This window comes from Nilaparvata lugens, chromosome 6 (assembly GCF_014356525.2).
Source record: "Nilaparvata lugens isolate BPH chromosome 6, ASM1435652v1, whole genome shotgun sequence".
Lineage (NCBI taxonomy): Eukaryota > Metazoa > Arthropoda > Insecta > Hemiptera > Delphacidae > Nilaparvata > Nilaparvata lugens.
Window position 1 is genome coordinate 15533207 of NC_052509.1, and position 21054 is coordinate 15554260.

General features: G+C 34.6%; 1 protein-coding gene across 1 annotated transcript in view; it reads right to left on the minus strand.

Moving 5' to 3' along the window:
- LOC111059136 (protein scabrous-like) overlaps nt 1-21054 on the minus strand; it is a 93885-nt gene that overhangs the window by 8174 nt on the left and 64657 nt on the right. The window contains exons 3-5 of the mRNA XM_039430231.1: nt 2552-2802; nt 1319-1553; nt 313-483 (exon numbers count right to left, since the gene is read on the minus strand). Of these exons, the coding sequence (XP_039286165.1) occupies nt 313-483; nt 1319-1553; nt 2552-2802 (657 nt within the window). The remainder of the gene's footprint in view (nt 1-312; nt 484-1318; nt 1554-2551; nt 2803-21054) is intronic.

Sequence of the window (21054 nt, forward strand, 5' to 3'; positions counted from 1 at the left end):
TTGGAAGAGTTCTTGAAGGACGAAAAGCGATTTATTCAACTCAGTACTGTATTATAAAATTGGTATGGAATTGAAAATTTCATCACTTAAAATTGAAGAGATAGATTGAGAATGCATTTTACCACAATACCAATAATTATTGTCTAATATATTATGATAAATATATTAGACAATAATATATCACAAATAACAAATTTACAGATAACAAATTTAATATTTGGCCGCATCGATTATTGTTCAATAATATCATAGTTAATTTCTTATCATATGAAAAAATCGAATAAAGAACGAAGATTTATTGAAAAGACTTACCAAAATATCTGATGATAGATTCTTGTGCAAGTCGTTATGATTGTCAGTGAAATTCTTCATTTTCGACAACTGCATTTCTAGACTCAGCAATCTAGAGCGATCAGTGTCCATTTTGTCTTGCATTGCTGAGATACCGCTACTCATCGCCTTTACCGACAGCTGTTGATTATCCTGAAATATAAAAAAACGTAAATGAATGTAAAAATAGTAAATCAAAAGAGTAATATAAATAAAGAATATAAAATGTTTACAAAAATGAAAATGATATAGACGGTTTACTATAGCTGATTATCCGGAAATATAAAAAATTATGTCAATCAATTTGAACCAATTAATTCAAATGCTCAAATGAAATTATAAGATATCTATAATAAAGTAAAGGTAAGTAATAATATACCGAAATAAAACAAAAACATGTTAATAATACGGATTATGTTCCTAAAATGATACTGAAGTATTATATTTTACTGAAGTTTGGGTGTTCTGCAATATTATTGAACTTCAATTCAGGAATCTCTGGTCTTTACTTGTACAAGTTGCAACGCCGACAAGGAATATACTCAAATATTTTTTAAGCTTAATAAATCAAGCTTCAAATTGGGAATCTCTGCTCTCAACTACTTGTTCAAGTTGCAACGCAGACAAGAAATATACTTGGATATTTTTAAGCTTAATAAATCAAGCTTAAATGTGTGGTTATCAAACTGATGAGTGATCAAATTTTTACTCACCAATCCCTCAATAATTTATTATCTTGCATTCTAAGAGCTTTTTCAGAATTTTTTCTTATCAATCTGTTCTCATAATCTATTGTATCATTTTTGTAATATTCACAAAAAAACTAAAGCCAATCCAGATGCTTTTAATTTCATATTCACTGTCGTAAAAATCTCTAAAACTTGAATATATGAGGTTGAGGCTGAGTGGTGGAAAGGACTTGAAAGTCCTAACTCCGCCAAATAAAGAATTTCTTAATTTCATTTCAATATAAGAACATCTTTCTCACCTGAATCTCCTTAACAATAGCCAAAGTTGAGGTCAGCTGAGCACTGCCAAACTCCATTTTCGAAATTTCACTCTTCAGGTCCGGAATAGATTTGTCAACCTTATTTTCGATGGTTTCGACGGACTCCAGCAATTCCAGCATGGAAGAGTGCAGCTTGTCCAGGCCTGACATCTGTCTTGTCACGTTCAACAAGTTGGCAGCCCTGATTTTGTCCGATTCTTCAAGTGTCAGCAGTCTGAAAACAGACAAACATCGGTTTTATTAACACAGACAAACAGTACTTTATTAAGACATACTTGAACTCAACAGTGGTCCTTTCAAGTCATGAACATGGCTATTAACAGTGAGCTATGTCAAACTGTCAAACAGTAGTAGCCTAACATTTCAAATCAGGTTATGCAATGTTTAAATTTGTACATTGCTCTAGAATTTCAAGTCTGATTCAGTCTGAATTATGAGGTTTGGAATCTTGCATTATAATATGGACGATTTTCTTAGCAGGTCAATGCTGGGATAACTGAAAGTGCTCATTGAAATCAGTAGAGAATGATTTCTTTGGATGTGAGAGCATCCCTGAATAATTAACAATGGAATCGATTGATTTTTATAACCACTACCCCTTTCCTCATGACAGTGTAATGGGTCCATACCGATGGGATTTCCACTAACAAAAATTGTCATTAATAAATCGATGAATTCATCAACAAATCAACATAGAACACACAGAAAGTATACAATGTATTACAGATTACATATGTACTCTCTGAGCATGTATAGCGCTAATCGTTAACACTATATACTTTCTGTGTACATACGGATATACCCTATTGGTAAAGTAGTAACATATGTACAGAAACTGCAAAGCTGAACTTCCGAGAAGGTTCTTGTATTATAAATAGCTTTTTCGAGCTTTGAAAGTGCAAAAGTTGAAAGTTGACCTTTCAAAGTTGAAATTAATTATATTCTAATACTAGGATTGCATGCGACGAACATAGTACTAAGTTTTGTATATTGATGAACGAGAAACTGAGAACGAGAGAACTAGATGAAAAAAGAATGTTTTCCACTTCAAGTAGAAGTGAGACTGCATCAATGTCACTAAATATAAATAAAACATGTCACTAAATAATTGAAATGTAACAGATCTTCGTGCACAGTACAACTTTATACTGTCTTGTATGTATCCTACTGAGACCTGAGAGCATGAAGTAGGTGCTAAGAAGAAAAACTGACCTCTGCTCAAAACTCGGCTCATAGGTGCGGAACTTTTCTTTTCCCGTATCAGCAAGTCGAATTCTGTGCTCCAAATGCTGAAGTTTTGTTTCCAACCTGGCCTGGGCCTGGCCGAGAGCCTCGCTCGACATTTCGACGACTTCCAGCCGCTTTCTGAGCACTCTGTGATGTCTGAACTGGGTCTGGTCCAGGTCTACGTCCACTCTGTTGGTGTCTGTGTCGTCCCTGTAGTTCAGTCTCGAGAACTGCAACTGTAACAAAAAAAATAAACAATTAGGCCTACGTTGATGAATGTTGTATTATAGAATAACCAATCCTACTATACACATTTATATTTCCTTCATGGTGGTACTTGGAACGCTCCTGAAATTAATCAAAGACCGAAGAAAAAAATCATGTCGACAACAATCTTCAGTAGCATGAATGGATTACATCCTATTATAGGCCGACTTAAGAAGATGTTATCTCTTGATTTCAGAAACAAATTTGCCTATGGGATCAAACATGGTCGATCTAATGGGCATGGATAAAATCAAACCAAATTTTATTGACCGAGCGAAGTGAGGTCTAAGATTCAAGTCGTTGGTTTGACATTTCTCTTAATGTTTAAATTTTTATATGTTGCGCATTTACGGCGAAACGCGGTAATAGATTTTCATGAAATTTGACAGGTATGTTCCTTTTTTAATTGCGCGTCGACGTATATACAAGGTTTTTGGAAATTTTGCATTTCAAGGATAATATAAAAGGAAAAAGGAGCCTCCTTCATACGCCAATATTAGAGTAAAAATCAGACTATAGAATTATTCATCATAAATCAGCTGACAAGTGATTACACAGATGTGTGAAGAAGCCAGTCTAAATTGCTGTATTTCCATAAGGTCTATAGTTTCAAAGACATCAAAGAGGTATGCATCTTTAAGCTGGGTTTACACCAATGTTATTAACAAAATGGTTATAACTTAATCCTTATAGATTCTATTAGATTGAACGGAAGTTGACAAACACTTATGTTCATCATGTGTATGATAAGTTATGTTCAATCTAATATAATCTAGAAGGATTGAGTTATTAACATTTTTTAATAAATTTGGTCTAATCGCAGCTTTGGTTTCAATATTTTGTTTTGCAGTCATGGTATTATTATGCGTGTCCATCAGTATCAATATTCTCACATTCGAAAAAACTAATTTAATTGGTGAATAAAAATAAACAAATGAACTAAATAATGCTTGAGAAATTATAATATTTTTGATTCTAAAAAATTAATTTTCATCAGATAGAAAGATCATCACGGAACTTGTTTCAATCAGGTACTTGTGTATGAGAATACTGCGTGAGGTCTACTGTTCACAGAACTACTACTTAATAAAAAATAATTAAAGCATCAACAATTCATAGTGGTAATCACTCTTCAATGAACTTATTTGAATAAGGATAATTGGTGCGATCTACTTAAGAGCAAATAAAAATTCAAATAGTCGTAAAAGTAAAGATGGTTCATAATGTTCTGCCGCTAGAAATATTATAGAACTAGTCTGAGTTATCTCAAATGTTGTATCATAGAATATCCAATCTACATATTATAGCCTATTCCCTCCAGTGTTTTACATTGGACTCTTCTCAAATTGATCACAGAATGAGGAAAAAATCAAGTTTATGTTCATGTTTTCCAACTCTACTAATTCATTGCGTGTATCTCAATTTGAGTACTATTATACTGCTGCAAAGTGTAACTCATTTACACATTATTCGAACATATCAGATGTAATCTGTAATGAAAAGTAGTTACAATTGGAAAATTAAATTAAGTATGTAATTTAGTAGTCTAACAATTACTAATTTTAAAGTGAAAAACTACAACAGAGAACTTCAGATTTGCATCGAAAATCGATCTAATCACACAAATAAGAGGATACAAATCTATAATCCTCAATTCCAACGGTTGACATCATATTTTCCAATTGACTTCTTCCCCCCCCCTCCCACTACTGCTATCATATTTTCCAATTAATTTCTCCCCTCTCGCCCTGCCAACGTTTCTGCGTAGCACAGACATAATCCGTAACTATTTCGAAATTGTAAGTGGATTAAAACGCTGTGATGGAGAGTAACGCGACTCGTTACAGAAATCCAGAGCTGTGCTCTCCTGGTAGGGGCAAATATTGAGCTCCGGGGTGGTTGCAATGGTATTTTTAGAGCCTTTGTAGTGGTGGGTTTGTAGTGGAGGGAGGGGAGGTACAAATCCCCTCAAAGCAGAGAAGAAGATGAAGAAGAAGGGTGCCACCACTGATAAATATCCTCTGCCAACTGAGGATGGATATGTGTGGGTTGTGCGTGTGTGTACGTGAGTGAGTGGAGACTGTTTGACCTATTGCATGAGTGTGTGTGTGCATTGGATGCCACACAGAGAGTACTGTACTCTGTAGAAATTATTAAAGGCACACCATGGTCAAATTGCCAATTGGAGAAACGAAGGTGGATGCAGAGAAATGGTGGAGGGCTACAAAAAGAAGACAGAGAGAGAAAAAAGGAGGACATGGAATAGTTGGAGAGTGATATAAGAATGATAGGTACAGGTAGTAAAAACAAGAAGATGGAATAAGAAATAGAAGAAAAAGAAGAACAACAAGAGAAGAAAAAAGGGAATAGTTAGACATACAAAAGGATCAATACAGTAATTCACCAGGATGATAAAGTGCTGGAAAATGTAATAGTTTTTTTTAAAGAAGAATCATTCCACTCAAATTTACGTCATGTTATTCACAGTCACTTAATTCATCACTTAATATAGATGTCGGATAGTAAAGATCTCAAACAGTATAGATGTCACATTGGTGATGAATTATAGGAGAAATTGAAAATCATCAATATATTCTCCCAAGGTGATTTGTTTGAAAATGTGTACTGTATTATACAGAAAGTTGAAAACGTCTCAGTATAAAGACGAGTCAATCCTTCAACAGAAGAATGGAGAGTGGAAAAATAACTCCGTAGACAAGTTGCCCCAAGACGTCAAGAGAGAAAACAAGAAAAATATAACAAGATAAATATAGGGGATGAAGAAGGTAAAGGAAGGAATAGAAAGGGAAAAAGAGTAAAGAAGTTGTGTGAGAGAGTAGGAGAATGTGAATAGAGAAAGAGAGAGAGAATTTAGAGAGGAAATGATAGCAGAGAGAGGAGGAGCCAGATTTGATCCGACCACCTTAAATTAATAAAGGGCGCAAATTATTGGTTCGGTCCAGTAGGGCAGGCTGGCAGACTCCTGTGGTGCGGAGACCACCTATTACAAATTCATGTCTGATTGGGCAACTACATGATTGCTTTTCCTCGGCTTACGGTGCTCTACTGGATCGAGCCGCTCTCAGTTCAGCTTTTCGGTTTGAAGCATAAATCTGGTCCGAAGAGGTTGCTAACTTAAATATCAAGCTATTCCTGAGTGTCTGAATCATTTAGATTGGTTCTTGAGTGGTGTAACATCCATTGTCCTGTAATATTCAACAACTGATTGCACAGATTTTAGCAACTATCCCAATCAACCATTTCCTGTAATGTTCAACAACTGATTGCAAAACTTTCAGCTGCTAATTATTATTATGATTAGCGGCCAGCTGAATCGTCCATTCTATTGTCCTGTAATATTCAACAATTATTGATAATATTCAGTTGTGAAGATTCAGTTGTGAAAATTCAGTTGTGAAAATTCAGTTGTTGATAAATATGCCCTGTAGTCTTTATTCGTTAGGGCTAATCTTGAATAGAAATAAAAAAAAATCTAAGTTCAATTTTTTCAATTGTTTACTTACTATGGTCACTATGGGACATAAAGTCTCATTCATGTGGCTTTAAACAATTTTGAAAAAGGGTACTTGGATTTTTATCTTTCATTTCTATAAGCCTTGTAATATGTCCTGTAATATTACAGTTGTTGATAAAAATGCCCTGTAATATTCAACAATTGATAGCATTTAGTTGTAAAAATCCAGTTGTTGATAAATAATTAAGTCTAGATTACACAAAGTATCTGAATCTGAAAATTACATTCTTGAGCAGTCAACACTTTGAATCATGTATCTTGATCTTCATGACATTCAAAACAAAATGTATTGTGTACAAAATTCAACAAGCAATAGAGTTTGTTCTCATTATCTTTTCCTCTAGTGACTTGCAGCTCCAAAGGCAGGATTGATTACTACGGAGTACGGTATGCGAGGAATTCAAACAATCTAAATCTAAACTAATGTAAATTTAACACTCCACTCTTAATAGAGAAGACGACGACTCATGTGATATGAACTGGAAAAAGTTTTATCTAATCAGTTATCTGAGTTTGGTTTTCCATTCCCAAACAAAACAAGACTAATTAGCAGTGTTTTCTGGAGTGTACTCCTGTTCCCATTACAATTCCCAGCCATACATTATTTGCTGTTGCCATTCCCTGGGAGTATCTTAGCCTTGGAGTCTCACTTGAAACTAATACCAACCGAACAGACTGGACATGCATTAACCGTATAATTAAAATAGCTCTGATTCAGAAAATCACCTCAACCGTCCTACAATTCCCAACTTCTGTTCTTCCTTGTGGCTTTCGATTGCGCTCTTCCCTTCACACAATATACAACTTCTCATTCATTTTTCTCATGTTGTTTGTTGGCCCCGACAGAAAATTACTATGCATTCCAAACGAAAAACATTAATTCGCCCATCCATCCATTTAGTTCTTCAACAGTTCCCACTTCAAAAATGTTCGAAAACAGCTTTTATCGAATCTTATTCTGCTAATTTCTCCCTCTCTCTTCACGTTTATATCCCCTTCCCCCCGTTTCCATCCACCACTCTTCAACCATCAAACAATGGATCAAAGGATGAACAGAAAAAACACGATTTTGTTGAAAAGAGTTTTTCGTCCGAGTAATTTTCGTTAAATAATTACTGCAAGCTTGAATTAACTTGGGACGGTGTTCTTGCTTTGTGCACAAAACACAAATTGGTTAACAAGTTCAATTTTCATCTTTGTTTATAATTCATGATTATCCTCTCATAACTGAATTGAGTACTCTCATAAATCATGAATAATGTACACTGCATTTTCTACCCGTTTAAAAATGTTAGTCAGCTTCTTAATTTGAAATGCTTCTAATTCATTGAACAGCAATTGAAACATTCGATTTCCCATCATGACTGCTATAGGCTATCTATCTTGGTATTTTGCAATCAATTATCAAGTTATCAGTTAGGATCAAAAACAGAATATTGAATAAAAATGAGCAACTAAATCAAGCTTTCAAAACGATTGGATGGAAATAACACAATATCTTTAGACTTTAGATTGTAGTACTGTCTATGTGATGTGACTATGTGAGTTTGTTAGAAATAAGAGTCAGGTAGAATTTATGTCTTCATCATATATGTCTAAGAATGCATGAGAGTGGATGTAAAGATTTTTTGAATATACAGTACAAAAGATTCTCTGACTAACGTCCCATAACTGTTCCACGGAAAAATGAGAATTTGGAAATGGGAGAATGGGATGACAGGATAGAAAACAACAGAAAAACGGCGATGAACGGTGGAGAAGAACGACGAAAATGTGAACTTATCCTAGCTAATACTTAGATACATGCTGCATTCAGTTGACAAGTTTCATGCCCATCATGTTGTAGAGCATACACTGTTTGCGATCGCAGAATTACATGGATGACAGACTAGCAAGTTTGATGTCAAAATGTTTTGATTTGATTTCTGAGCCGGGCTCAAGTCAGAAACTTGGTGGTTTGGATGCAACGATAAATCTGATTTGTACTTGGGGCTGCTGATAGGGGCATGGCTACATTAATATTCAAATGGTTCAGCTATTTGCGAGTTGTTAGATGCCTGAGGCGAACGCAAGTAAAACTAACAAACCGTTTAAATGCCTCCAGCCCTTCAACACTGATCAACGTCAGTTCCGTTCTATATTCATCACAGAATCATTGATATTACGAGTAGGGTTCTTTCAAATTTCAATCAAAATCAATAATCAGTTTCATTTTATTTGTGATAGTCATTCACGTCGTAGCCTACTTCATAAATATTTCATGAACTCTAGTTTAGAATTCTTTCAAATTTCAAACAAAATCAATAACTTTTTCATTCCAATTGTGATAGTTATTTATGTAGTACTTCATGAATTTTTTATGTGTAGGCTACTTCATTCATGTATTGTAGTTATTGATAAAATAGCTACAGTTTTCAGTCTATCACAGAATCTTTGATATCAAGATAAGAACTCTTCTTCTCCTTCTTCTTTTTCTTCAAAAAAAAAATATATATCAAGCATTTTTCATTCAATTTGTGAAAACTAATCAGAAGTCTTGACAGACTTTATTGATTGTCATGAAATAAGTACATCATCAAAATGAGAGGGAAAGAAAAAATAAGGTAACCTTGTGCTATTTCCCTCCAAAATTTAGATAAGGTTACACATAGTCCACAGGTTAGGTCTTGTAGTTGTTCACTTCACAACATTTTCAGTCCTTAATCATTTTCAGAAAGTAGATTTTTTAAATTTATATGCTTCAAAACTAAACAAATAGACTTCATGTATTATTGATAGCTGTGGGAACAAATTTATCGAATAATTCAAATATTTCGATCAAAGTTTCGATTGACCTTCCTACAATAATCTGTTTTAAATATTGCACTTCATTCAAACCAGAGATGCACTTTAAAATGCGTTAATTTAGCCCAGTGCAGAGAACTAAATATCAATAATAAAGGGAAAATTTATCTGCATTGTTACTCATTGATCTATTAAATATTCATACGGTTTCATTGCCAATAAACAATGAAACAAACTGTATAATTTGCATGCTTTTCGTTTCATCAGAGGGAGACTCAATGGAACTTGCTTTGATCTGTTCTGTTATTGTTTTATGAATGCTCTTTGTTTAATTATTGTGTGGAGCTTTTCCATACAATTGGGCTACGCTAGATTTTGTATTCATATTATTTAATATGGACTATATTGCTTATGAAAATAGAATATTTCTTATTTTTGAAATGGCAAATGAGGAACAAAGAATAATATTGTATCTCTACGCTCACATGAAGGGAATGTTGTGAATTCAAATAATATCGTGAAACGTTGATGATTTGTCGAGTTTTAAAATAAACAGAACCAGCTTCAAACCGCGAATTTCAACTTAAGTTTTGTCTGTTTGTAGCAGCTATTGGTTCTGAAGTTCAGGGACAAAAAAATAAAATTAATAATGACGTCAGAGTGAAGGTAATATCGTGATGCAAATATATTACAATGCAAATGGATCATGATAACTCTCATTGTGTCTTAATATGAATGTTCAAATAAATTTGAAATAGAAGCAGATGAATAGACTATGATACGAAAAAGACAAATATGAAACAGGCAGATTGAGCAGTCAGAAGAAGAAGAAGAAGACGAAGAAGAAGAAGAAGAAGAAGAAGAAGAAAAAGAAGAAGAGGGAGAAGAATAAGAAGAAGAAGGAGAGGAAGAAGAAGAAGAAGAAATAAGGAAGGATGAATCTAAAATAATGAAGTGGGAGATATAGCACCAAGAAAGCTCAGTTGTGATCTCCTAATGCTCCAATATGCAAATAGCGGCAACCTGTGAAGATAAATCTATGCAGTTGTGAAGTTCATGACCCGTTAAATGAGAAACTGGCAAAGATAGAGGAAGGAGGTACTACGCAGGCGCATAGGCGTCATTTGCTGCAATCACGTATCACTTGGTAACTTTATTCAAGTTGCACGATTTTCTAGTGATACGTTTAGATAACAAAAGAATCAAGTGGATTTTCTTCGACCAAGATTCAATATTATGATCATCATTTATATAAGTTACTAAACTAATATTTGTATACAACTATTATTTATCATATACTAAATTCTATACTCACTGATTATGATTGAGTTTGAATGCATTGTTAGAATTTGCGGAAATTGTAGCTACAATTAGCGAAAAACACTCAAGGATGAGTTCAGAAAGGAATTCGAACAAAAATATTAATAGGAGAAAGTGCTAGAAACTAAGAGAATGAAGTGGAAGAAAAATAAGAAAAGAAGAAGAAGAAGAGATAGATGAGAACTGGCAATAGGAAGTAGAGATAGATAGAATAAGAAGGATAGGTAGGACGCGAAGTAGAAGAAGATGGAACAGGAGGATAAGGAATATTAGATTAGATTGGACTTATTTATGGAGAGGATTAGAAGGAAGGAGATGGATGTGAAGAAGAGAAGAGGAGGTGATGGAGAAGGTGGAGTGTGAAAGGATGAGAAGGAATAGTAACAAGGAGGAGAAGGAGAGGAAGAGGAGGAAGTGAGGAAGGGGAAGGGAGAAAATTAGAAAAGGCAAGAACAATTTGAAATTAATTTTTGAAAATTTCCAGGAATAAAATTCGCCCATAATAACATTTATTTCTGTTCTGTTCCGCAACATAACAGACTCATACACCTCATAAATATCTGTAATGCAGAAAATTGAACTCTAATTAATTACATGTTGTGAATTTTCACAATGAACTCGATCAGATAATTATTTGTTCTTCCTGTTATGTTTGCTCTTCAAGACTGAAATCAAGATTTTACTGTCAGTGTACAGTTACCTGCCTAATAATTCCAGTTCAACTAATGCCTGCATATTATTCAAACCATTTTTTTTCTGCGGGCTTAATAATTTCTTCCGCGCTCATAAACTTTTGATCTAGATAGCGCTTTTGAATGGAAGGCAATCTCACGCTACAAATAAAACAGCAATATTATGAATACTTTGTGAAGCAATAATTGATGTTTCATTTTTTGAAAGCAAACGTTACTTCATGTGAAGCGATTACTATTAGATTATATGTATTAGATTTTCAAGGTATGGGAAGTTGGTTGAAATACTTCCTTGTGGCATATTATTCGAAGAAAGGTTTTTAGCCCCATAAAAATTATGTTGAAAGCTGATTAAAATCAAAGAAATTTTCTTCCTGCCAGTTTCTTCTTGCACTTTACTATCAATTTATTATTTCTCCTACTTGTATTTTTCTACGGGTTTTCTGATGCCTCTCCTATCACGTTCCTTCTTTCCTCATTCTATTAATTTTCCCTTATTATTTATCTCCTTTTTCTTTCATATTGCTTCCTTCTTATCCCTTCTTTCCATCTTGCATTCCGACATTGTTGTATCCTTCCTTATTTCTGAAAATCTTTCCTTCATAATTCTTTCATATTCTTCCTACTATTTTTCCGTAACCTCTAACATACTTTCATATACTCACTGTATTAGTCCTTATATCTCCACCTTATTCTTATACTGTAGGCCTCGATTTCTAAATGCTAGTTCGACAGCCTTATATAATAAGGTAAAATCTTTGCAGCGGCAATTAGGCATTAAGGGATCGACTTAAGATAGACATACTTAATTAATAACAGAGCTATCGAATTTCAGACTATATCAACTCAACTCAGGTAATCTCTTTTTGAACATCCCTAGGTGGGGGGTGGGGAGCTAAAGGTCCCCCCTACTCGTTCAACTTTCACTCACGGGAGGGCGCTTTACTACCAACGGGAAGAAACAGAGAAGTTGTTAAGAGAGAGAGAGAGAGAGAGACAGAGAGAGAGAGAGAGAGAAAAAGAGAGAGAGAGAGAGTGAAATGGGTGGAAGGAGGAGGAGAAGATGAAGAAGAGGAAGAAGAAGGAGAAGATGAAGAAGCAGAGAAAAGATTCATCCAACTCCCCTTCAAATCGAATACCTATTTTAGTTAGCATCTCCCCAACTGCCCGATATAGCATTATTTCTCTTATCGTTTGGCAGTGCTTATAGCAGTATTATACCAACTTGAAACTTTTCAGCCAGCGAGGTCGTAAAGTTTTCGTCAACTTGAGACTCTACAACTGGAGGAAGATTTATTCGCGAAATTATAATCCAAGCAACTTGGTTGAAGCAGCCCTCCAAATTTGAATACTTTCATGGGCTTAATTGCCTTGAAGGTCTTTCTTGTTCGATCTTATAGACTTCTGCAATATATTGTGGGCGCAGCCTGTGATTCTGAACAGAAAGGAAACTCAGAATTGGAGAATAGAAAATTGGATTGTATTTTTGTGGTCCTGAAACTCAAACTTGTATGAAGCGAACTCAGATTTGAATGAATATTGTTTCAAATTCACTGTTTAGATCAGAATTAGAAGATTCATAAATTAGAATGTAACAGAAGAGATTTATGAATTAGAATGTTATAGAAATACATTCTATACTCTCTGGTCTAGATAGAACAAATCCGGATTTGAACTATTGGGCACTTTGTTTCTAGACATTACACCAATAAACATTTGTATTGTCTCTACGAAAAACGATAGCAGTTTGAATTTAAAATTGGTGTAAATCATCTTCTCACAAGTCTTTCAAATTCAAAGCCAACTTTCAACGCCAAGTACCACGTTTCTTAGAAAGGCACACTTCCAGTAGAGACTTGGCGGAGAACGGAAGGAGTCAAGCAAGCTGCAAGGAAGAAGAAAAAGAAGGAGAAGATGAAAAGGATAAAGAAAAAAAGCGATTCCTTCTCTCTTGTTTTTGTCCCGCTCTTTCTATTTCTGTCTTTCTTTTGAGCGGTAGACATAATTTTGGAACGTGTGCCACCTGCCTGCCCGGGGGCTGAGCGGGGCCCATCATCGGAAGCTGAAGCTGCCGCCAATGAAAAGAAAAGAGATGAGATTATAACGAGGATAGAAGTAAGAGAGAGAAGATGTGACACGCAAAGAAGAAAGATCATTTACCGAAATGATTCTGGATTTTGTGTGCACACTTATTCCATTTTATTCTTTTCTCTCAGCTTCTTCTTCTTCATCATCATCATCATCATCATCATCATCTTCTTCTTCTTCTTCTTCTTCTTCTTCTTCTTCTTCTTCTTCTTCTCCTTCTTCTTCTTCTTCTTCTTCATCTTCTTCTCTTCTCCTTGATCTTGTTAATCTTCTTCTTCTTTTCTTTCATAAATAATAATGTTTGGCCGGTTCCTGTTCCAAAGTCTGACGGTCCTGTTACTTTTCGTCTCCTCCAAGTATTTAAGTACCAGTTCCGAAAGTGAGTCACTACAAAAATGTGGTGTTGCACCAAACCATCCACCATCTTCGAAATTCTAATCCAGACTGAATGGCCTGCTGTCCACAGTAGTGGATGGTGTCCCTTCTGTCTCTAAATAAGTTTTAACAAGATACAAGATTAAAGTATTTCACAAATAGAATTGAATTAGTACACAGTATTGTTTGAATTGGAATCTATGACAAATCCTCTCAGACAGGACCTCATCAAAAAATTCAAACCTTATCCTTAATACTCATTTTAGTTACAAAAAAGCTTCAGTTCAAACACTTTACTTAATAAAAACTTTTTTTTTAGATAAAAATCTCTTATCAAAAATGCATTGGCAGTCCCCATCACAGGGTAAATGTAGACGATTTGAAAACCCTGAATTTTTGGAGTGAGTTTAGTTTTTTGTTTTTTGGTTTATAAATTTCTAAATAATTCAATGTTTAAATAATTAATTTCATATAATTCAATAATTTAGATCAGTTTGGATCAATATTTTTATTCTTTTCTTACTACTATCAAAATTTGGAATGGGAACAGTTTTGGGCTAGGCCTGTTGGTCTTTTTCTATTTCTATGCTAGCAATGCCATTAAAAATATATAATTGAAAATTAAATAAATTAACATCTATGTATTTTAGTTAAGAGCAGTAGCATATACTTATTCATTTTCTGTAAAGTTTTTTGTATTTTGTTTTTTTGGCAAATAAATTATTCATTATTCAAATAAATTATTCATTTTTCATTATTCATTATGTATTTGATTTGTGCATTGTTAAATGTAAATGTAAATATTGATATTCTTTTATATTTATTATATCTTTTATTACCAAGTAAAATTGCGATTTACCCAGTTCAAGTCACTATCTACCTCAGGTCATGGTGAAAACAAAAATACCCACAATATTTTATTCATTTATTAATAAAATTACGAATCATATAGCAATGAGCGTATATTTAGTATATTGCGCTTATAATACACAGTATATTTCAAACGATTTTGTATAGATATAAAATTGTATAAAAATGCAAGATATTATTGAATTACACCTGATGGGCGCATCATTTTACACAGACAAAAATCTTCCATGTTTGACGTATTGTAAAAAAGAGCCAGTTTTTGACAATCCTATCCTGAAAGCTTAAATGCCGCAAGCCATATCAATTACAAAGATCAGGCAGATACAACAAACTTCAAACCGCAATTCCTCAGTAGGTCAGTTACCTGTCAGACTATATTTATATCTGCCGTGCCAAAAGTACATTACCTCTTTGTCTCTAAATTCTCTCTCTTTCCCTCACTCATCCTCTCTTCCTCTTTCCACCGCTCACTCTCCTTCCTCTTCCACATTCTGCAAATTCTTTCCAATTACAACGGTCTCTGCCGCCTGTCAAATTCTTTCAGATCCGCCATTATTTTCAATTTCTATCCGTGCTTTTTCAATTTCACCTTTTTTTCGGTCCCATCGAGTGTGAAAATCAAGTTACGGGCTGCTCAAACCTTCATTAGAATAACATGACCTTTCCCAACGTTTTTCGCCAAAAATCAAGTTTTTTTGGAACAGCTAGTTTATCTTTTTTATCTTCCTGTCGGATCCTCAATAAAGCTCAGACAGACATAACCTTTCTTTCTACATCAACTTCATTTTATCACATGTCTAGTGTTATCGTATGATCGATCTACTTTGACAAGGTTCTTACTTTTTATTTTTTCATTGATCCTTAGTTTACAATCCTTTCACATTTCATGATCCTTGAACTCATCTTCCTATGTAGTAGAAACATTTAATTTATGAATTAAGCTTCTAACTAGCTTTAAATTCAACAGAGCTAAGCCCCGCTTGCTTTATTCTAATTTACCGCTACCCTTGACATTTCTTCATCAACACACTCTATAAATAATACAATCTTTATTTGGCAATATGAGTTAATTTTTTCGTTTTGACTCGTGGTTTCAATATTAAAAAGTCAGGGCTCCTGAAAAAAGCGTAGATGTTTCTCTCTTGAACAATTATGAAAGTTAAGTGAAAAAGTTAAAATTTTAGATATGCATAAGCACAGACAAAATAAGTAATAATCAAAGTATTAATTTACTTACTCAATGGTATAAGGAACAACAATGAGATTGAAATATCGTAACCTTAGATGAAACATTTTATTAAACTTACAATCTCAGTCACTAGAAGCTAGATAATTAGCTTCAGAACAAAATTAAATTACAAAACTTCAAGAGAGAAACACTTTCCTCCGTTGTATGGAACAATCTCAAACCAATTATCTAAGAAAATTATCTTCATTTTATTCAGAGGAGCATTTTTTCATTTCCTCCCCAGCCTAACAATAAGGGCTGGAAATTGAGATCAGCTGTTGTTTCCTCACTTTGTTTTCAGTATTTCTCATTCCATTTTCATTTCCTGGTTCAAAATTTCGACCAGCTGCTTTACTTTGAAAACCACCTGTGTGTGGTTGGAATCTGTTTATGCATACAGGACACAGCAACAAACGAAATGAAAGAAAAAAGATAATCAAGATTGAGTTTAATCAAAGAATAACTGAGATGTAAGTTGAGAGAATCTGGAAGAGAATACAAGGAAAGAACAAGATTATTAACGAAGATTAACAGGAAGTACAGATTATTAATATTATTTTATTGGTTATTGTTAATTGATCGGAAGAAGTGCAAATGTTATAAGCTGGGGAAAAGCATGCAATTGAAGGATAAGCAGGAAGAGAAGAAGGACAAGGGAAAAGAGAAGAATTGGGCGGAGGAAGATAAGATGATTTAGGAGTAGGAGGAGGATGTGAATAAGAAGCATGAGTGGAATGAGAGGAAGGAGAGGAGAAGTGGAAAAGTAGAATAATATGATGAAGAAGAAGAAGAAGAAGAAGAAAATAAGAAGAAGAAGAAGAACGAAGAAAAATAAATTTGAATGGATTAGAACAGAAGGAACCACCGACAAAACCTTGATTTTTTTTGGAGGAATTATCCATCGAAACAGGCCAACAACAGATAAGCAGCGTAGGAGCGCCTACCTGAGAGGCTGGGAGGTTGGCCCTCCTTGTCACACCACATATCGCCATCTCTGTCCATATCTTTCACCTGGCGTCCACCAGAAACATCTGCCGACATCTTTCCACCCTGATGGCTCAGCCAGCCTCAGCTCTCCAACATGTTTCTCTTCCTCTTTCCAAGAAGGTATTGGTCCGAAATTTCATTCCACCAAACAGTAATGCTCTGTTATGTATCTTGTAAAACTAAATTCATTCATGTTCTTGAAATCTCCACTGACATAGTTACATAGTACTGTGTTTCACTATTAAGTTACTACTCATCTATTGTATTTTCCATGACGAACTGCCAGATGATAATTAGTTTTTGAACATTTTTTTGACTACACTGCAGTTAAGTTTTTGAATGAAAGTTATTAAAACTAGTAATCACGTGTGGATTTGAATATAGGAAAGCACTCCACACGTGAATAATATTATTAATAAAATTTTATTCGAAAACTTGAATATAGTCTTGTCAAAAATAGTTCAAAAACGTGTTATTGAGTTACCACGTTCCACCCTTGTCATAAACATCTAACCTCACATTAGATGTTAGGTTACATACGAGTAATATTCAAGTATTATAGTATAATAGTAAGTATTCAAGCCTTTCAAATTGATGATATAAAGCCTCTGTGGTAAATTATTCATATTTTCCGAGTGAGTTGATGAATAGGATATTTTCTAATTTGATCCATATAAGATATCATGGAACTCGATTCTCACTAGAAGATTGAAAATCCATATTTTACTTGGACAAACAATAACTGAGAATTCGATATAAATGCTTATTTGAAGAAAATTAACCAAACATCGACAAGATAATTCTGTATTAATTCATTGTTCAGAATATGTTGATTAGTTAGTAAATTATTATGATAATGTTGAACATAATACCAAATGAATTGCTGTCAACTTTTCTCATTTTTCCGTTCAAAATTATTGTCTATTTTTAGCATTAAAATAATTTTGCTCATTCTTTAGGTTCCAAATCAAATAAATTCACTTCCCAGAATGCTACAGACTAAAATGAGAGTAACAGTTCAATTATTATATAAAAGGAAACCCACTACAAGACTCTACAGGTCAGTGTGTATTCTTTCAATTTATTCGTTCATTCATCAGCATTTGAGTACATAGAATATGTCATTTATTTCTTTACATCTGAGCAAATCAATGATCGATTGCATTACACAACAGTGACTACATTCCATTTCAATAGTGAACTGTTGGAAAAAGAATACTGAGTAGTGACAATGTTGAACATCGACCGTAAACAAAAGTCATCAACAGCATTACGACGAGGACAGAATTGATCGTAAAAAGAAGATGGAGCATTCAAATTAATTGTTCACAACCTCAGACAAATCCAAGGAATAAATTGAATGTCTGATTCAACTTGTTCCTCCTGCGTGAAAAAACAGAAACCCTTGGCATACCTTCGCCTCAATTTCCACTCGGTTCGTCTCTCACTTCTTCCTGCTACGCAACCTTCACAACACCAGAAGAAGGAGAAGAAGAAGAAGAAGAAGAAGAAGAAGAAGAAGAAGAAGAAGAAGAAGAAGAAGAAGAATGAGAGAAAGGAAAAAGTAGAAGAGAGAATATAAAAAGTACGATTGAATTTTCCGTTCATTGCGTATTATACTCAACTCACTCTTTCCGTTGGACTCTACATTTGATTCGATTGTCGGCCTTGTTCTATATTTCCTCTCCGGGAAGAAGAATGGGAATGATTCGGGGATGAAGAAGTGGTTAAAGAAGGAAGAAGGAGAGGATGTAAGGGAGAAGAAGGGGTAGAGAAGAAAGTTGAGAAAGAGGAGAGAGAAAAGAAGAGAAGAGAGTAAAAGGTGTAGTTAATGAGAGACAGAGAGAAGCGGGGAGAACTGGATGAAATATAATATTGTGGAAAAGGACAGAAAGAAAATGTGGTGGAAAGGAGGACGATGAAGATAAAATAAGAGGTTGTAGGTATGGACAGAAAAATAAGATATCATAGAAGTAGGAATATAATCAAAGAAAAAAGGAAGAAAGGGAAAAGGAAGAAAAAGTACAAAGCAAAAATCAGAAGAACACTGATATATTGAACAGGTGAGGTAGAAGATGAAGTAGGACGAGAAGTGGAGGAAAATAAAGATCAGTGAGAAGATAAGGAAGTTGATTGTAAATGATGAATAAATAAATGAAAAGAAGAAATAAAAAAACGCTAAATACATAGGTGACTAAGAAAATCGAGTAGGTACGAGAAAAATAACGTTGAAAATCGAAGAAACTATACGTATCTAGGCTAATAAAAATGGAAAATGAATAAGACACAAGACAAGAAGATGATGTTGTAGGTTGTAGTGAGAGGAAGAGGAAGAATAGAGAAAGGCAATAAAATAAGTAAAACAGAAGTAAGCGGGATAACGAACAGGCTTGGGGAGTTTCAAACAATTCAGTGGATGAATGAGAGGGTGAACAAGTGGAGAGGATAAAAACATTTAGATAGAGAGAAACAGAAGAAGATACAGAAGGAAGTGTTTGTAAGAAAGAGGAAAGTAGGGCGATAAAGAAGGAGAAGAAGGCGAAGAAGAAGGAGAAGCGAGGAAGAGATGTAGAAAAGATGGGAGAAGTAAAAAAAGGTTGACACGTTCCCTTGCACGCAGGATGTTCAATTATATCGTGTTTCCATCCTCTGCTTCGCCAGGGGAACTCAATCTGTTTTCTTCCTTCCGATTGTCATTTGAAAAGTTGAAACACCTACTATTGAATTTCCGGATAGGAGTTCTCCTTTCAATACAAACAGCAGCCTTGAATTTCGTGTGATTCACTTTAAATTGACAAAATTTGTTCAATGGGAAGCTTTGATGTTTTTGATAACGATTGCTGTTAGTTCAAAGTGAATTCTACAATTGAAGTAGTTCAATGGCTTCCATTGAATTTCTCAATTGACGAAAGAAATTTCACTCCTGTTTACTCATTCAGAGTTCCTTCAAGCATTTCACTCTTTAAAATTAAATCAAAAACTGCATTTTCATTGTTCGTTTGAAATGACAAACTATATTTGAATTAAATAAAAAACTGAATTTTCACTGTTCGTTTGAAATGACAAACCATATTTGAACGAGTCCTGTATTCCACCTCAAATATGATTGGATTCATATGATGGAATTCAGTATTGAATGGTAAATCGAATAGCTTTTGAATTATTTCATTCTGATGTCAACTCGATTCTGTATTCCTCCCTGAATTCCATCAAATGTAATGCAACCTCAATTGCAGTGAACGTACGCTCTGGATTGGCTCTCGATTAATTTTTCAATTTCATTTTTTCCTCATCAAATGAATATTGTGAAGGATCAATTGCATCATGGTTTAATCAAATAATGGTTTGTGTATTAGGAGTTGGAATTGGAATCAAATTGATGGAGTAAAAAATCCAATACTTATGGAACATTTTTTGTCTATGGTTGGGATTAGACTAAACGAGCATATTGCTAGAGCACTAATTCTGGAGCATAAAACACATAGAAACACCTCGACATAATGAGGAGCTTTATCAGAGCTCTGAGTTTATCAGATATTGACAATGGTGTAATAACCGAAACCGGTCTTTCTAAGTATCAATAAATCTGTGTTTTTTTTGATAATTTCTTAGTTTTTTCACTCAATAATGAGAAGCATTATCAATAATGTCTCCAAAAATATATGAGTTCAATCTTAGTCCTGATTGCTCTAGAGTTTTTAAACTTTAATTAGGTTCTTTCAATCTTTGTTCAGCAAAAGCAGCAAAAAAAGCAGATGCTTAAAGAAATAAAGGGCAGGTCACACCGAGCTCGCGTCCGCGGCGGTAGCGAAGTCAAAAAACACGCCTTCCATGTTATCAAGTTGTGCAGGTCACACCGAGCTCGCTACCGCGGAGGTAGTACCTCGGCGGTAGTTTCACTTCGCGAGCCAGGCGAACTTTTGAAAGGTCTCCTAGTGGGAGTACCGCTAGCGGTAGTGAGCTCGGTCTGACGTGGCCAATCTAATAACATGGAAAGCCAACTCCAGAACTTCGCCATCAGTAGCGCTCTGGTTGCCGGCCTTCCCCCACTTCTATAGAACTAGCCTCATCAAAACAAGAACAAAACCAAACTACCGCTGGCGGACGTTTTTTGGTGTGAAATGCTTCCAGAAAAACTACCTCCGCGGGAGCGAGCTCGCTACCGCTAGCAGACGTTGGTGTGACGACCGCTTAAAAGGTAATGCTTACCAGCCTTACCCCATCATAATTACCGAAACTTTTATTTAGGTTATGTTATACCTATTGTTCCTCAACCAAGTCCTGGATTTGTTTATCATCAAATGGATGAATGAGTAAATAACTCTAAAACAATAATACAATT